The sequence below is a fragment of the Leucopleurus acutus genome (assembly GCF_964270905.1).
Source record: "Leucopleurus acutus genome assembly, chromosome: 19".
In the NCBI taxonomy this organism is placed as follows: domain Eukaryota; kingdom Metazoa; phylum Chordata; class Mammalia; order Artiodactyla; family Delphinidae; genus Leucopleurus; species Leucopleurus acutus.
The window spans coordinates 16,822,174-16,838,582 of NC_139161.1; the positions used below are offsets into that span (position 1 = coordinate 16,822,174).

Sequence of the window (16,409 nt, forward strand, 5' to 3'; positions counted from 1 at the left end):
AGAGCTTGGAAGGACTTGATTTCTGAACCAGACTCATTAAGGAACGCACTCATCAATTCTCTGTGGACGTCTCAGGCCAAGCACACCTCCCATGCAGTGCATGGCTTAGAATCCCTTCTCTTCACCAAAGCATTCCTTCAGCGCTCACCTCCTCCAGGTAGCCTTCCAAACCAGGTCTTAACTTCATCACCATTCCTCGCTTTGTGATTCCTTGCTTTTGCTAACACTTTGGTCCAGCTGTACTTGGTCAGATGTGTTATTTGAGCGTAGCTGTGTGTGTGTCATCCCTCTCACCTCACCCCTGGCCAACTGACTAAAGAGCTTTTTAGAACAGGGGCAGTGTCTCCACCATCAGTCTAGGAACCTTCTGGGGGCGGGGACTCTAACTCTCCTATTAGATCGGGGATCCAGATGCTGCCTCTCCTCACATCAGACTAGGCACTGCGCAATCTAGAATCATCTCTCCATGCCTCGTGAAGCCTCATCAGCAAGGCAAGAAAATACGGTCTGACCTACAGCCCTGTAGGAATGGAGAGTGGGAGGAAGAGGGGTAAGAGTGGCCCTCCTCACTCACAGGAGGGTCCATCTTAACCTTCAGGGGAAAACTGATGAAGAGCCCATAAGGTTAGTCCTGGATCAGAATGCTATTCAGCAACTCCAGAAATATTCTAACTCAGCTCCTGTTCCCTCCTGTGTAGCAGCGTAAACAGAAACCTCCCCACACGAGGCCAGAATTCTGCCTTATAAGCCTTCTTGCTTCCCTTGTTCCTTGTCTGTTGGGTAACAATGAATCCTTTATTGGGAAGCTTGTCAAATCCACGTAGACACCGAGGGGGTGGCCATATGTTTTCTGTCTCGTGGCTCCTGTTGGATGGCAGCCCTGGAGTAGCCTGTGTAGCTGACAGTGCTGGTGGGACACAATACCACCCTCCCGCTCTCTTCAACACGCTACCCTGTCTTTGTACCTCCTGCCCCCATTCCAACACTCAAGCCTTTTCAGCAGCAGCTGTGCAGTGAGCCATTGTGGAGGAAGGATGCTAACGTAAGTTCTCGGAGAAGGTGATGGATTCCCAACAAGGGTCAGAGAAAGTCATTCGGGGAGGACAGAGCCTGAGTAAAGCCAGTCTGAGCACGGTGGGTGAGGCTGCTCTTGGAGAGCTGACCTGGAAGTACAGAGGGCAGGGAGCCAAGGTGAGGAGGGGCAAGGTGGAGAGGGCATGAAGGGCTGGCTTGTTTGGTGGGAGAGGAAGGAATTGCTGAAAGCCCTTGAATGCAAGTTGAGTCTGTATCTGGTAGAAAAAGCAGTGGGGAGATGAGGACAGATCTTGGATAGGAAAGAGACGTGATAAAAATAGTGCGAGTGATCCAGTCATCTGCATGTGGGAGGCTGAGTGCTCGGGGAAACGGAGGCGAGGTGCTAAGCCTGGATTCTGCGGCAGGATTGGTGTGCCTGTTGATGATTATGGAAGTGGGTTGGAGCTGGGGTCTAGGTGAGTGAGTCCTCATCTTTTAGACAGGCTTCATCTCTTGGAGGAAGGTGCTGGGAGCTCTGGCTTAATTCCCCAAGGGGATGATGGTTCCAGGAATGGGGGCTGCTGCTTTGGGGATCTGTTGCTGCCAAAAGTCAGTGGATCTGGGTGATCCCGTTCAACCCATGGAGAGCAGGTCTCCTTGTCCTCAGCTGCACCTGGCTGAGCTCTGCCAGAGGTGTGTGTAACCTTAGAAGTCACGAAGCATCCTGAAAGTGTTTCCATTCCCACGAGGGATAAACACATAGAACAAGAGGAATCATTCTTACTGAAGCCACTGAAGTATGTACTTAAGGATCAATAAGACTACTCTTGCGGATCTATGCTTATTCAACATTCATGCAAGAAGTAGTGATTAAGCGTCTGTTATATACAGGCACATTGCTAAATACTGTATAGGTAGCTATGAGTAAGACTGACATGGGCCCTCCCCTGTCAGGCATTTTGTAATTTATAGAAATAGGTGTCTCTGAACTTGTCCAGGACTTTCTTTCCATTGGCAGCAACTGGCCAGAGACCTTGATGAAGACAGGAATGGGGTGCAGGCTACCAAGAAGCTCGGGCCCAGGTAAACCAACTTGTATGGCAAGGGCGCGCCTTCAGCCTCCCCATTTTACCCACATTCATATCACACACCAAATAAGGAGAAAGATGGGACACATTTGCACAATAGTTCAAGACAGGGTCTCCATGGCAACAATTACCCAAAAATCTACTCCTGACAGCCGCAACAGCAGGAGCTAGCAAAGAAGACTCTGGGGGTGGGAGATGCGCGTGGGGGCTCAGAGGATGGCTTCCTTTTATTCTTAAACTGAAGGAAGTGCTGATGGCAGGAGCCAAGGCGTCTCAGAGCCTGACTAAGCCAAGAACCATGGGAAGGGGGAGCTGGAAGGAGACTTAAAGATGAGCTACTCTGAGGCCTAGCTGCAGAACACTCCAGGAGGATGTGCCAGCTCAGGGGTGAGGACTGGGCCATCAGGGCATCGTCCCTCCCACCACCCACTTCCGGTGCACAGGAGTTCTCCCTGCCTCCAGAGGTCGTGGGATGGGGACAAGGGGTGGACCCAACTTCCTGGGAAGTCAGGGGCTCTGGGGAGTTTGAGTCTGCCTGAAGACTGAGTCCAGTCCATGAAAACCCCCCACATGGATGCGGGTTGAGAGAACATGGGCTCTAGCCCACTCCATCCCCCAACTTGCTGTATGACCCCTCAGTTTCCCCAACAGTGAAATGTACAACCTACCTTGAAGAACCTAGTACAAGGCTGAATGAGTAGTGTGAGATGGGAAATGCTTTACCAAAGTAAATTCCAGTGGAAAGACAAGAGGTCTCCATGTGTCCAGGCAGGACAGCTTGACAAAATTAGGTGTGCCCAAGGCTCTCCTCCACAGGCAGAGCATCCTAGGACAAGTGAGTCAGTGTCAGGAATGCAAGGGGAGACCTAAGTGTGGCCAGAGAGCAGTACCAGGGAGCTGGTGGGAAGGTGGGGGCAGAGGGTGCCTTAGCAGCAGAAGCATCATCTGCTTCCTACCAGCAGACAGATGGACAGACTGACTGAGAGCAGTCAGCAAAGTGCATGACCTCCAGTCTTTAAATTTTTCAGAAGAGGTTTGGCTCAAAAGGAAAAGTATTCTGCTTTCTTTTTTGGAAAAGCCTAAATCTGCCACTACCCCACCCCGACTTCTAAGTTTACTCCTCTTGGTCTGGTAGTGCTCAAGAACCGCTGACTGTTTTTCAGATCCTGTAGATCACGACCACACTTAGGTCCCCCATTGCATTCCTGACACTGCATTCAAAACCCTGGAGAAAGGAGAAGTTCTCCATCTTTCTTTGGGGAACTAAGAAAACAGGCAAGTTGACTCTATCTCTAGAGCAAAGAAGGCTCTGCTGCATTTGGAAATAAAACTTCTCTACCAACCCCCACAGATAGCAATCCCTTTACACTGAATTATGGTGAGAAGGGATTAAGCTAGAGTATTTCCTGAACACTTTTTTTTGTTCCAGGCTCTCTCCTTTGCCCTCCCACTCTCCACCCCCAAAACTTTTCTCCTCCCTTTTTATCTCTCTAACCACGGAAAGTCCTTCCATCCCTGAGGGTCCCCAGAAGCCAATCCTCCCACCCTGGAGCTGACTTCCCTCCCTCACCTTCTGGACTGAGCAGGGAGGAGAGAGATGCAAGAGAGGTGCCATCTGAGGAAGACTGGCTGGGCCCTCAGGCAGGACCTCACAGGGCGGACTTCAGAGTGACCATCATGGTCCAGGCTTCAGGAGGGTCCAGACGGTGGGCCAGGACCCTCAACAGTGGCCACAGCCTCTCTGGACTGACCAGACTCAGTGATGAGCAACCAGAGCACCACTTCCTAAACTCAGGATGGAAGGGATGGAGGCTGCCTTTTCAGTCACTGGACTCCCCATGCTCACTATTCTGGGGACTCCTTTCCTGGAGTCAGGAGACCAGGGAAGCCAAAATAAAGATCAGAAAGCCACTTGGAGAACAGAGAGCCAGCGCAAGAAGGCAATAGACCTGAGTGATGCAAAGCCCAGACCAGAGTGAGTCACCTCTTCATTCACTATTATATCATCCACTCAACAGACATCTGTGGCGTCCCTGCCATGCAGGTGCTAGCTAGGTACTGGGGACACAGTAGCGGTGGTGGGGGTGGCAGTGGTTGGGGGAGGTATGGAACTCTGTGAGAGACTCTGTTAAGACAATGAAAAGACAAGGCACAGGCTGGGAAAAAATATTCACGAATCACAATCGGCCAAAAGACTGTATCCAAACTATACAGAAGTCAACAATCAGAAACTAACAACCCAACTTTAAAACTGAGCAAAAGACACTTCACTCAAGAAGACATGCAGATGACAGATGAGCCCATGAAAAGATTTTCAACACCACCATTCATTAGAAAATAGAAATTTAACTCAGTGAGATATCGCTACACACATACTAGAAAGACACATGTACAAATAAACAAAATACAAAAATTATAATAACCCTGACATTACCAAGTGCTGGTGAGGATGCAGAGCAACTAAAGCGTTTGCACGTTGCTGATGGGAATGCAAAGTGTGACGTCCACCGTGGAGACACTTCGGCAGTTTCTTGTAGAGTTAAGTATATACTTTCTATATGATGCAACAGTCCCCCTTCTAGGTATTTACCCAAGAGAAATGAAAAATTTTTGTACACATACATACAAAACTGTACATGACTGTGATGGATTTTTCATAATCACCAAAAACTGATACAACCCAAATGTCCTTCAACTGGAGATAGATAAAAATCAAAAGTTAATTTAAAAAATCTGTGATGCATTCATATGATGGAATACTACTCAACGATAAAAAAGAACGAACTATTGGTACGTGCAGCAATGTGGATGCATTAAGCTAAGTGTAAGAAGCCAAACTGGAAAGGCTATATATCTTATGGTTCCATTGATTTGACATTCTGGAAAAGAAAAACCATAAGGACAGAGAACAAGTCAGTGATTGTCAGGGGTTAAAGGAAGGAGGGAGGGTTTGACTACAAAGTGGCAGCATGAGGAACTGTGTTTGTCTGGTAGAATTGTTCTGTATCTTGATTGTGTTGGCGATTACACAACTCGAAGCATTTGTCAAAACACCTAGTATCATACACCAGAAAAAAATGAATTTCACTGTATGTAATTTTAAAAATAAAAAGACATTTATAATGACTATTTTGGGGAGAGTTTAAAAAAAAAAAGGTGGAAATAAAATACCAGACAAGAGGGCTTCCCTGGTGGCGCAGTGGTTGAGAGTCTGCCTGCCGATGCTGGGGACACGAGTTCGTGCCTCAGTCCGGGAAGATCCCACATGCCGCGGAGCGGCTGGGCCCGTGAGCCATGGCCGCTGAGCCTGCGCGTCCGGAGCCTGTGCTCCGCAACGGGAGAGGCCACAGCAGTGAGAGGCCCGCATACCGCAAAAAATAAAAAAAATTTAAAAAAAGAGGTATGTGTCATTAACCCCCATTTTACAAACGAAGAAACTGAAGCATGTGTTATAGCTGATAAGGAGCAGAAGCAGGACTTGAATCAAGGGCCCTTCTTTTTTTTTTTTTTTTGCGGTATGTGGGCCTCTCACTGTTGTGGCCTCTCCCGTTGCGGAGCACAGGCTCCGGACGCGCAGGCTCAGCGGCCATGGCTCACGGGCCCAGCCGCTCCGCGGCATGTGGGATCTTCCCGGACCGGGGCACGAACCCGTGTCCCCTGCATCGGCAAGCAGACTCTCAACCACTGCGCCACCAGGGAAGCCCAAGGGGCCCTTCTTGATTATGGACTCCACACTCCCAAACATCCCATTATGTCAACAAATGGGGGAGTTGAAGGGTGAAAAACATGTTTCAGAGCGAATTGTGGTGTCTGTGTCCCTCCTAGTGTGAACTCCCTTTGAGCTTTCCTTTCTTTGTCTTTTTCATCCTGTGATACTGAGGAGTGAAGCAGATTCTGGAAAGATAATCAGATAAGTAGGCGGATGATATAAGTTGGAGATTTTATTATAGTTTTGACACATTTCATGACAAGCAGTAATCATCCTCAGTGTTCAGTTGTCACTTGAGAAAATGTAAATGCTACATCTGCTCACGGCCTGCCTTTTCTTCCAGACAAAAGAACATATGTTCCTAACAAGGGAGTGTGCTTTGTTCATCATCGTCGGTCCTACTAGAGAAGCCTGAGCCTTGGGACAGGTGGGGATTGGCTGAATGTGTATGGGCTCTCCTGTCCCGTAGCCCAGGCAAGCTTCCCAGGACTATTCTGGCCCATCGGGCGTTAGGGATCATCTTAGTCCCCATCTTAGTCTCATTGATGAGAAAACAAAGGTCCACAGGGAAAGTGTGGCTTCATCAAAAACCCATTGACGGGCTTCCCTGGTGGCGCAGTGGTTGAGAGTCCGCCTGCCGATGCAGGGGACGCGGGTTCGTGCCCCGGTCCGGGAGGATCCCACATGCCGCGGAGCGGCTGGGCCGGTGAGCCATGGCCGCTGGGCCTGCGCGTCCGGAGCCTGTGCTCTGCAGCGGGAGAGGCCACGACAGTGAGAGGCCCGCGTACCACAAAAAAAAAAAAAAAAAAAAAAAAACCATTGACAGCAAATGTCAGAGTCAGGCTGGGACCACACCTCTAGATTCCTCCTCCAGTGCTCTCTGAACTCCAAGACCCTCTGGAGTCTCCTCTCCAGCTGCAAGCAGGTCCCTAGGCTCCTGATGGAGGCGGCCTGAGTCCGCCAGTCTCTGGGAGTGCTGAGAATAGCCATGATCTATTGAGAAAAGGATGTGGCCCAGGAGCTCAACAGACAGATGTTCAGCACCACAGACAGCTCCGCTGGCCTAATTTACTTGAGAGGCTGGTTGCCCCTCGAGGCAGTGTCATGGGAGAGAGAAAAGTACTGGAATGATCTTAGAGACCACCTAGTCCAGCTCCTTGCTTTGTATGGGAGGAAACCCAGGAACAGATAGAATGACTTGTCCAAGGTCACACGGCAGGTCAATACAGAGCCAGAGAGGAGGGCCAGTAGCCCTCTTCCTCACACCTCTTCAGGGCCCTCAGATACCTGATTCCCATGACTTATTAATGGCACAGCCAGAGCTTGAATCAAAGTCTTCAAAATTTAAATCCCTTGCCTTTGGGGATGGCAAGAAAAGAAAAGAAAAAAAGAAGTAAAAAGAAACTGAAAGAGCACCCGGCCCTGATGGGAAGGTCTGTGATTTGGCCTCTAACTTCAAGTGTTTTTGGTGTTTTTTTTTGCGGTACGCAGGCCTCTCACTGTTGTGGCCTCTCCCATTGCGGAGCACAGGCTCCGGACGCACAGGCTCAGCGGCCATGGCTCACAGGCCTAGCCGCTCCGTGGCACGTGGGATCTTCCCGGACCGGGGCACGAACTCGTGTCCCCTGCATCGGCAGGCGGACTGTCAACCACTGTGCCACCAGGGAAGACCTAGCTTCAAGTCTTTGACAGGAGCTTCCTACTTCCCCAAGGTGATGTGGCATTTTAGAAACAGTTTTGTTTCCATGGCAACCTCATTCCAGGTTTCATCTCCATGGCAATTCATTGGAGTTTTTCACCCTTTTGGTAAGTACACATGTGACTGCCGATACATACATTGCAGAAAAGTTAATATAAAGCCACATTTTTAGAAGTGGAGCATCTCATTATCTAAGTCTGCAGTCCGGAGCATAAAAAGGCAGGTTCCAGGGGAGACAGGGCCCATGGCATCAAGGACCCAGAGCAGTCTTTGGGGCAGGTATGCCCTCTGACTGCCATTGTAAACCTCTTCTAATCTTTACGGATCAGTGTATCTTAAGGTCACCATGGCCATAAATAATTTCTCCTTTTCTGTATCATCCCTCGTGCCCTGCTCATGACAAAGCCTCAGAGTTGCCTCTGATGGCAAGAAGTGCTGGGACAAGGAGAGAGGAAGCTGATTCTTCTGACTACAACCTCTGCAGTACCCCGGGAGTGACTCCACCTGCTTCCCTTGCCCATGCACCCCAGTTTGGCGCACGCTGAAACAGTTCCCACCTTTTGTGGCAGACCTTGCTTTCCTGATCTGTGAGCTGTGAGTACCCCTTCCGACCTGACCTAATCTGACACCTATTTTCCAGGATATCTTCATGGTTTCTAGTCCACTGAGGGCACCCCTTATGTTTTCCTGCAATGCTATAGATTTTCTTTAGTATCTGTCCCAGTGTTTATAATGACTCAGGGCTGGATGGAGTGAGTATATAGTCAACCATCTCGACATAACCCTCTCTTTCCCTCTCTACTTCTAGTGTTTTGGGTAACTTTTCTTGTCAACTTATAGTCTGTTTAATGATGGTGGTGAGTCGTTAATTTCTCTGCATCATCACCAACATCTTCATCATCAGTAGTGGTACTATTTCATGACTAAGGAGTCACCATCACATTCTGCAACAAAGAAAAGTGAGAAGTTCTCCCCAAAATATCCCCACATCCTGAACAATGAAACAGAAAAATCAAGGCATGGTGTAATTTCAAAATTTCAATCAAAATCATAAAATGTGCCAGCTCTTCACTTTCCAAATATCTTTTGAACTCAGGTAGACTTGAATGTGGACTCTGGTTCCATTGATCCTTAACTGTGGTTTCAGAGGAATGACCTAACAGTCTGAGCCTTGTTCTCTTCAGTGGAGATGAGAACAGTCTCTGCCTTGCAGGAATTATTAGATCTGGGTTATGAAAAAAATAGAAAGGATTATGAGATAAAATATGAAAAGTGCTTCACACCATTCCTGGCATGTGGAAGATCTTCTCTAAATGGCGATATTAGCACCTAAAAAGGGAGTCATTACCATGGAATTGTATTTGCATCTGACTGAAGTGAACACTTACCCTCCTTGTGTTTTGTTTATTTCATGACACGTCTTTGATCCCTATGATGCATGACGCCCTTTGAAAGCAGAGGCTGTGTCTTCAATTCAACCAAGTTTTGTGATGTTCCTAAACAGAATAAAGCGTCATGCTCGGCACCACAGAAAATACACACACAGAGGAGACAGTTCTGGTCCTCGAGGGTAGTGTAGTGATGGAGCTCTGTCACACCGTAGAGCTGCAGGGGTAAGCGATGCTGCCTCAGGGTAGGGACCCCACACCCCCGCCCCAGCTGCCATCTCAGAGACCTGGACACTTGCCTGGTTTGGCCTGCCCTGAGCTGGGTTCGGGGATCTGGACATCCTACGTACCTGGTAAGATCTTGATTGGCAAGAGAGGATCGTGGGCGGCACTCAAGGAATGCTACTCAGAGATCCCACCAAATTCCCTGGTATAAAATGTGTGACCCAGGGCTTCCCTGGTGGCACAGTGGTTGAGAGTCCACCTGCCGATGCAGGGGACATGGGTTCGTGCCCCAGTCCAGGAGGATCCCACATGCCGCGGAGCGGTTGGGCCCGTGAGCCATGGCCGCTGAGCCTGCGCGTCCGGAGCCTGTGAGAGGCCACAACAGTGAGAGGCCCACGTACCGCCAAAAAAAAAGTGTGACACACACATACCCACCCCCCCACCCTCCCACACACACACCCTTCCCCCAACATTGGAATGCTGGATGTGGCCATTTTTTGTCTGTGCCCACCACTTGTCAGGCTTCACTGTCCCTTCTAAACCTCCCCTAACACTCCAGGCTGCTCTTGGTCTGCTGCTGAGTTGGGGTCTAGGGAGAGTTTGGGCAGAGCGACTCCCAGAAGCCAGACCAGCATGGCTCTGTGTGAACTGGATTCAGACAAACAAGTGGGAAAGTAAGTGGATGTTGTGATGTAAGCCCTTCCTAGTGTCCCCCATTCCAGAGGACCTCTTGCTAGTGAGAGCACAACTGACCCCAGATATTCCATCCCTGACTCAGAGGAAGGGAAGCAGAGGGTTTGACCTAGTCCCTGAGACCCTCAATACCCGAAGGCTAGTGGTCCTGAGGAGCAGTGCAAGTACCCGGGGCTGCAGGCCGGGCTAGACTCCAGTTCTGCTATCGCCTTGCTCACCCCAGTGCCTGCACGGTACCTGGCCCACAGGAGATTCGCAGTAGACACTCATTGAAAGGATGAACAGGGGCAAGTCCGTTAAATGGAAACTTAGTTTCCTCTCCTATAAACAGGCTCATGGGAGAGTGTGTGCTCTTACTCACCGAGCTGTTGTGGACAGCAAACAAGAGCATATGGAGGGAAGGCTGGAGTCACAGGCAGGGCTGAATCCTAGCTCTGCCCCTTCCTGGCTGGGTGACCTCAGACAACCTCTTAGAGCCTCAGTTACCTCACCTGTAAAATGGGAGCAGTAATGAAACCTTCCTCAGCAAGGTGGGAGCTCAGTGCTCCGCTCATTAGACACACAATACATTATTTTTGTCCTGATTATGAGAGTGCTTTGAAACCTACAAAATGCTTTGCAAATACGAGTTACTATTTTTCTGTCCAAGATCCCTTTTCAGAGAACCAAATATATCTTGCTGGGGAAGAGTTCACACCTTAAACAAAAATAATGATAATCATAATCATTGTCATTATTGGCTGTTTATCACATGCCAGGCACTGTGTCAGCTACTTTATACTCATCGTCTCATGGGAGCTATGGCTACTATGGCTTCCATTCTATAGATGAGGAAACTAAGGCTCAGAGAGATTGAGTTACTTCCCCAGAGTCACAGAGCCAGGAAGCAGGGCGGCTAGGATTTCAAAGACCAGCGTCCAGGACTTCTCTTCTGAACCCAGGACCTCCAGAGATTTGGCCCCTGAATCTTGGGCAGCCCTTGTTGGAAGATCTCTCCCTGCACAGGGGTGGGGAGTGAGGAGAGGGCATTGGAGAACCAGGCTCTTTCTTGGTCCAGTGCCCGATGCCCCAGGCTCAGGACTCTGATCTAGTCCTGCCTTTCCCCTGAAGCACTATGCTTCGTGCGCTCGCTCTTTGGTAACTAAGGGTGCCCACCCCTGAGGTTTATATAAGAGAGCTCTGTAAACACATTGCAGGACATCAGGGCTTCAAAAGAACTAAGATGGACTGCAGAAGAGATGTCACCCTCCACCCTTCCCTGGACCCCACTCACACTTGCTAGTTTCCTGTTTGGGGCTTGAGCCTGGCTTTGTGTGCACCTGCCTGTGTGTGCATACTTGTCCACATGGGTGTGCCAGTCATGGGATGGGGTGCACAAACACACATGTTAGTACATGTCTTCATTGTCCTTTTTCTTCTTTACAGTGAGAAAATCCTGCAAAGCTTCCCCATTAAGCCTTTTCCTTTTTCAGCAAATTCAGGAAACTTAACTCTTGAATCCCCTTCTCTTGCCCCAGTTGCAGATCCATTTTATTAGAGGGAAGTTCTCGTAGTGTTTGCTCCAACTTGGTCAGCCAGAAAACAGTGTCTAAGCTGTGTCCCTGCCAAAACTCCCATTTTTCCTGTCATTTGGGTTTTACGTGAACACCTGCGGCTCTCTGACCTCCATTCTTCAGGCCATCGGGTCAGCCGGGCTCCAGACAGCTGTGCTACACAGAGCCAGATCCCCAGGTTGCCCCAGTTGTTCAAGGCTGCTCTCACCAGATCAAGCTGGGCTACTTACCCAAACCATCAACAGAGCATTCTTCACATTGTGGGTTTAACTCTGCAGTAGTTTCTGGCCCCTATCCTTTACTGGACTGGCCTAACTGGATGAACTCTCCCAGGTCTGAGATTGGGGTGGTGGGGTGGGTGTGGGTGGGAAGATGACACATCCTAATGATGATGATTCTTTTTTTTTTTTAATATTTATTTATTAATTTATTTGGTTCCACCGGGTCTCAGTTGCCGCACGCGGGCTCTTTTAGTTGCGGCATGCATGTGGGATCTAGTTCCCCGACCAGGGATGGAACCCGGGCCCCCCCTGCATTGGCAGCACGGAGTCTTAACCACTGGATCACCAGGGAAGTCCCTAATGATGATGATCCTGGTTACACAGGAGGGCTCAGGAGCCAGGAGGATTCTGAATCCTTCATAATCAGTGACCATCATGGGCTTCCCTGGTGGCGCAGTGGTTGAGAGTCCACCTGCCGATGCAGGGGACACAGGTTCGTGCCCCGGTCCGGGAAGATCCCACAGGCCGCGGAGTGGCTGGGCCCGTGAGCCATGGCCGCTGAGCCTGCACGTCTGGAGCCTGTGCTCCACAACGGGAGAGGCCACAACAGTGAGAGGCCCGCGTATCGCAAAAACAAAAACAAAAACATAGTCAGTGACCATCTATGCTTTTGTTGAGATGCTGTGCACCCCCTCGCAAACCTCGTAGGGAACTAGTGTTGGAGACATGAGATGGCGCTCATACAAGAGAAGTATACTTCTCTTCCCAAAGCCAAGTAAGGCTTCAGCCACCTTCCTTCTCATTCACCTTCACTTCCACCCATGGCAAAAGAGAAAAGAGGGGGAGAAATCCACTAGAGCCCTCCCCCCAAATCTTCCAAGCACCAGGGTGCCTGAGTGGGGTTGGCACTAGGGCTAAGGGGGATATACACAAGCTACAAAGACCAGCTTTCTCTCCTCCTGTCCCCCACCCCCCAGTTTCAGTTCTTCCCCAGACCAGACACTTGCAGAGAGCAGAGCCACTCACACTCCCCCTTGGCTGTGAGTGCCAAGGTTCTAACTGCTTAACACGGCTTTAAGGAAATTCTGCACCTATAAGAGGTGCCAGGGTTCTGGGAAGCAGGGGGCATCTCATAATGGGAGCTTCCAAATTCCCTGAACACAGCTACATTGGAGGTCATTTGCTCCATTTTAAACATCCTGGGTCCTTCAAACCACAAAGCCCTCTCCCAAGCATACATTCCACCCACCCAAACTCTCCTCCCCATGCTGCAAGGGCACATCTTCAGAATCTGCTCACCTACCCTCTACAAGGGTAGCGTCAAGCAAGCCCTTACATGGGGCTTTGGGCCCTATAATTAAAATTTCCCTCGATCTAGACTGCTGCCCACACATTAATTGAATTTTATTTGCCCACTGTCCTGATGTATTATTTTTGCTATTTTCTCCGTTTTGGACTCAAGTAACTGATTTTTTTTTTTCCATCTCACGGAATAGATTCAAATTTTCCAGGGATTTAATTGATCTCACCAGCTATCCCGCCAGCCTGCAGGACCTGCCTCCCTGGCTGTCCGCGTAGAAAACAGGACCTTTTTTCCTCCCCGGCTGCAGCTTCCGAGTGGGTCTCAGGAGCCCGCGACCAGCCCCGACAGCTGCCCAGTCCTGAGGCCTGGCGTCCTGTGACCTGCCTAAAGTACTTGCTAGTAGGCTACACACGGGCCACCCCCGCCCACCCCCACCCCCACCATACACACACATCCCACAGGAGTGCGGGCGGAAGCCGCGGGGAGCCCGACGGCTGTAGCTTTATTGCAAGATTTCTTCTCAAATGCGAAATCAAGCCAACAAGCTCAGTGACTCGGATTCGTCAACAGCGGCGCCCCCCCGCACGCTGCTCGGAACTCGCGCCCACTCCACCCCACCTACGTACACACAAAGTTCCCACGCCGGTGACCTCAGCCCCAAGTGCATCCCACAACCTCTCCCACCCTGCCCAGAACTTCCTTTCAAAGTAACAGTTAAGAACCCCCATCCTCTACCCTCCCACCCCCCAACGCTGGACCGCACGCAGGACCGAGTCGGGTGTGGAAGTCCCTTCCCGCGCCGCCGCCTAAGGTCCCGCAGTGGCCCGGGCCCGGGCGCCCGGAGGCACGTCGCTGCCCCTCGCGCTGCCCGCCGAGAGGCGGCGGCAGAGCCCGGGGAGGGGGAACCAGGGTCCTGGGCTCCCTTCTCCGTCTTCTTCCAGCCAAGCTGCCGAGGGCGGGCCGAGGCGGCGCTCAGTACAGCCCCAGAATGGCAGCGCCCACGTCCTTGGAAGGCCGGCGCTCCTGCATCAGAAAGTTAATCATGCTCTCCGACTTGATGAGCAGGTTGCAGCCCAGGAAGAAAACGCCGAAGACCACGGTGAGCGACAACACGCAGAGCACGGCAATCTGCGCCACGCGCGACACCCACAGGCTGCGCTCATCCGGCGCCAGCCCCGCGGGGACCCCGTCACTGGCGGACAGCGGCGCGCCCCCGGGGCAGCAGCCCAGCCACGTGCCCAGCCCGTGGCTGCGATTTCCCACGGCGGCCCCGCCGCCGCCGCCGCCCAAGCCACCCGCCGCTTCCAGGCCGCTGTGGTTCAGGAAGGTCGCGTTCATCGCCGCTCGGCGCCCGGGGTCTTGGCGCGCGGTCCGGGGCACACCGGGAGGCTCTCCGGCGTCCGCGCTCTCGGAGACGCTCGGGTCCACCTGTGTGCGTGGAGAGCAAGAGGGCGGGGGGCTGCCCGCGCGCCGCACCCCTCGGGCCGCCGGCCCCTGGGCACCTGGCGGGAAGCGGCGGCCGGGAGAAGGCAGCAACAGGCTTTGCGGGAGCTGGAGCGGCAGAGCCGAGCGCGCCTCGCGGCACCGACTGCGCTCCTCGCACTCCCCGCCGCCCCTCCCCTAGCAACGGCCCCGCCCCCTCCTTCCTTCCCCATCCCCCCCCCCGCCCCAGGCCCTGCAGCGTCCTTGGGGGGCGGGAATCCCGCAGCGATCGCAGCTCCCCTAGTGTCCCAAGGCTGGAAGGGGTCGGGAGATCAGGGCAGCCCCGCCCTCGGTCGGCGAAGCTCGACACCCTCGGGGCAGCCTTGGTTCCAGCCGGGAAAAATCTCCCAAGGAACCTCTTCTGGGATTTGGTGCTCTTAGCAGTTAAGTTCTTCTTGAAGTCTGCCCTAAGTCTCTTCTCCGCTCTTTACTGAAGTCGCAGCAAGCCTTCCCAGATGTCAGAGGTGTTGCAGAGACCCCTCCCCTCGCCCCAGCGTTGCCTTCCCTCTCCTCTCTCCCCTCGTCACTGGGCAATGGCCCTGGGTGGCCGGCCGTGCCCCGCCGCTCCCACCCAGGTCCTCCCAGCCTCGCTCCCACCATCAAGGTGAGGAGTACTCTCTGCCTCCTTCCCACCTCGCCCCCAGCCCTCCCCGTTTGACATTTTCTTAATTTAAAATTGTTATTGCATTTTTCCCTTCTCCATTCCTTTTCACAAATACACGTCATTGTAAACTTGTTAGAAATTACCGATTAGCAAAACACAAAAAAATCTAAAAGCTCGTAATCCTACCACCCAGAGAGTGTCCATGTCACCGCCTTGGTACAAAATCTTCCTGTCCTTTTTCTATGTGTGTCTTTATATATGTATTCAGAATAGGGACGCACTGTTCATACATGCTGTTTTGTACATGCTGTTTTGTAACCCTTTGTCATTTAACAGTTTATCCTTTGGTAATGATAAATATTCACCTACAACAGTGGTTCTGAATTGCCCAGGGGGCTTGTTAAAACCCAGATTCCCGGGCTCAGCCCAGAGTTTCTGAATCAGTAAGCCTGTGCATTTCAAATAAATGCTCTTGCTGCGCCTCCTAGATGCACTTTGAGAATTACTGGTCTGCAGCATCATTTTTAGCGAAGGAATTGTATATTGTAGTCAAAGTACAGACTGTTACAATTTATTTAACCAAATTCTCTATTTTTGGATATTTGACTTTTTTCTCTCTCTCCCTCTCTTTCTCTTTCTCCCTCCCTTCCTTCCTTCCATTCCTTCCCTTCTTTCTTTCTTTTCTTCCTTCCTTCCTTCCTTCCTTCCTTCCTTCCTTTCTTTCTTTCTTTCTTTCTTTCTTTCTTTCTTTCTTTCTTTCTTTCTTTCTTTCTTTCTTTCTTTCTTTTTGTCAGAAACAAGATTGCCATAAAGAACCTTGTAATGAAATCTTGGTACAGAAACTGTAATTTTATTTATTTATTTATTTATTTGCGGTACACGGGCGTCTCACTGTTGTGGCCTCTCCCGTTGCGGAGCACAGGCTCCGTCCAGACGCGCAGGCTCAGCGACCATGGCTCACGGGCCCAGCCGCTCCGCGGCACATGGGATCTTCCCGGACCGGGTCACGAACCCGCGTCCCCTGCATTGGCAGGCGGACTCTCAACCACTGCGCCACCAGGGAAGCCCAGAAACTGTCATTTTTTATTTCTATTATATTTTGCAAAATGGACCTGCAGAATCAGTAAATCACATCTAACCAAATTGCCCTCGAGAAATGTACCAGTTTACACACCAGCCCTGTGGAGAAAGAGCATACTGCCCCCAGTCCTGTTTATTGTCAATATTTAAAAAATCATCGTGTGAATTTAGGGGCTAGTGGATGGCTTCTCACCCTTGTATTCTTTGATTGTTGAATCAAAGGAAAGAAGGAAAGCATTCAGGACTTTTTGCAATAGTCCAGGCAAAAGATGGCTGGCTGGAGACTTGGATTCCAGTGGTGGCAGTGGAAGGAGAGATAAGTGGATGGAAAGAAAGGGCTTGGCAAATTG

At 51.0% G+C, this 16,409-nt stretch overlaps 1 protein-coding gene across 1 annotated transcript; it reads right to left on the reverse strand.

Moving 5' to 3' along the window:
* Positions 1–13,865: 13,865 nt before the first annotated feature.
* RPRML (reprimo like) lies at positions 13,866–14,231 on the reverse strand (the record flags this gene model as incomplete). The annotated part of the gene is made up of 1 exon (XM_082860805.1): positions 13,866–14,231. One exon carries the CDS (start codon positions 14,229–14,231, stop codon positions 13,866–13,868), a length of 366 nt encoding a protein of 121 aa, XP_082716931.1.
* Between the last annotated feature and the right edge of the window lie 2,178 nt (positions 14,232–16,409).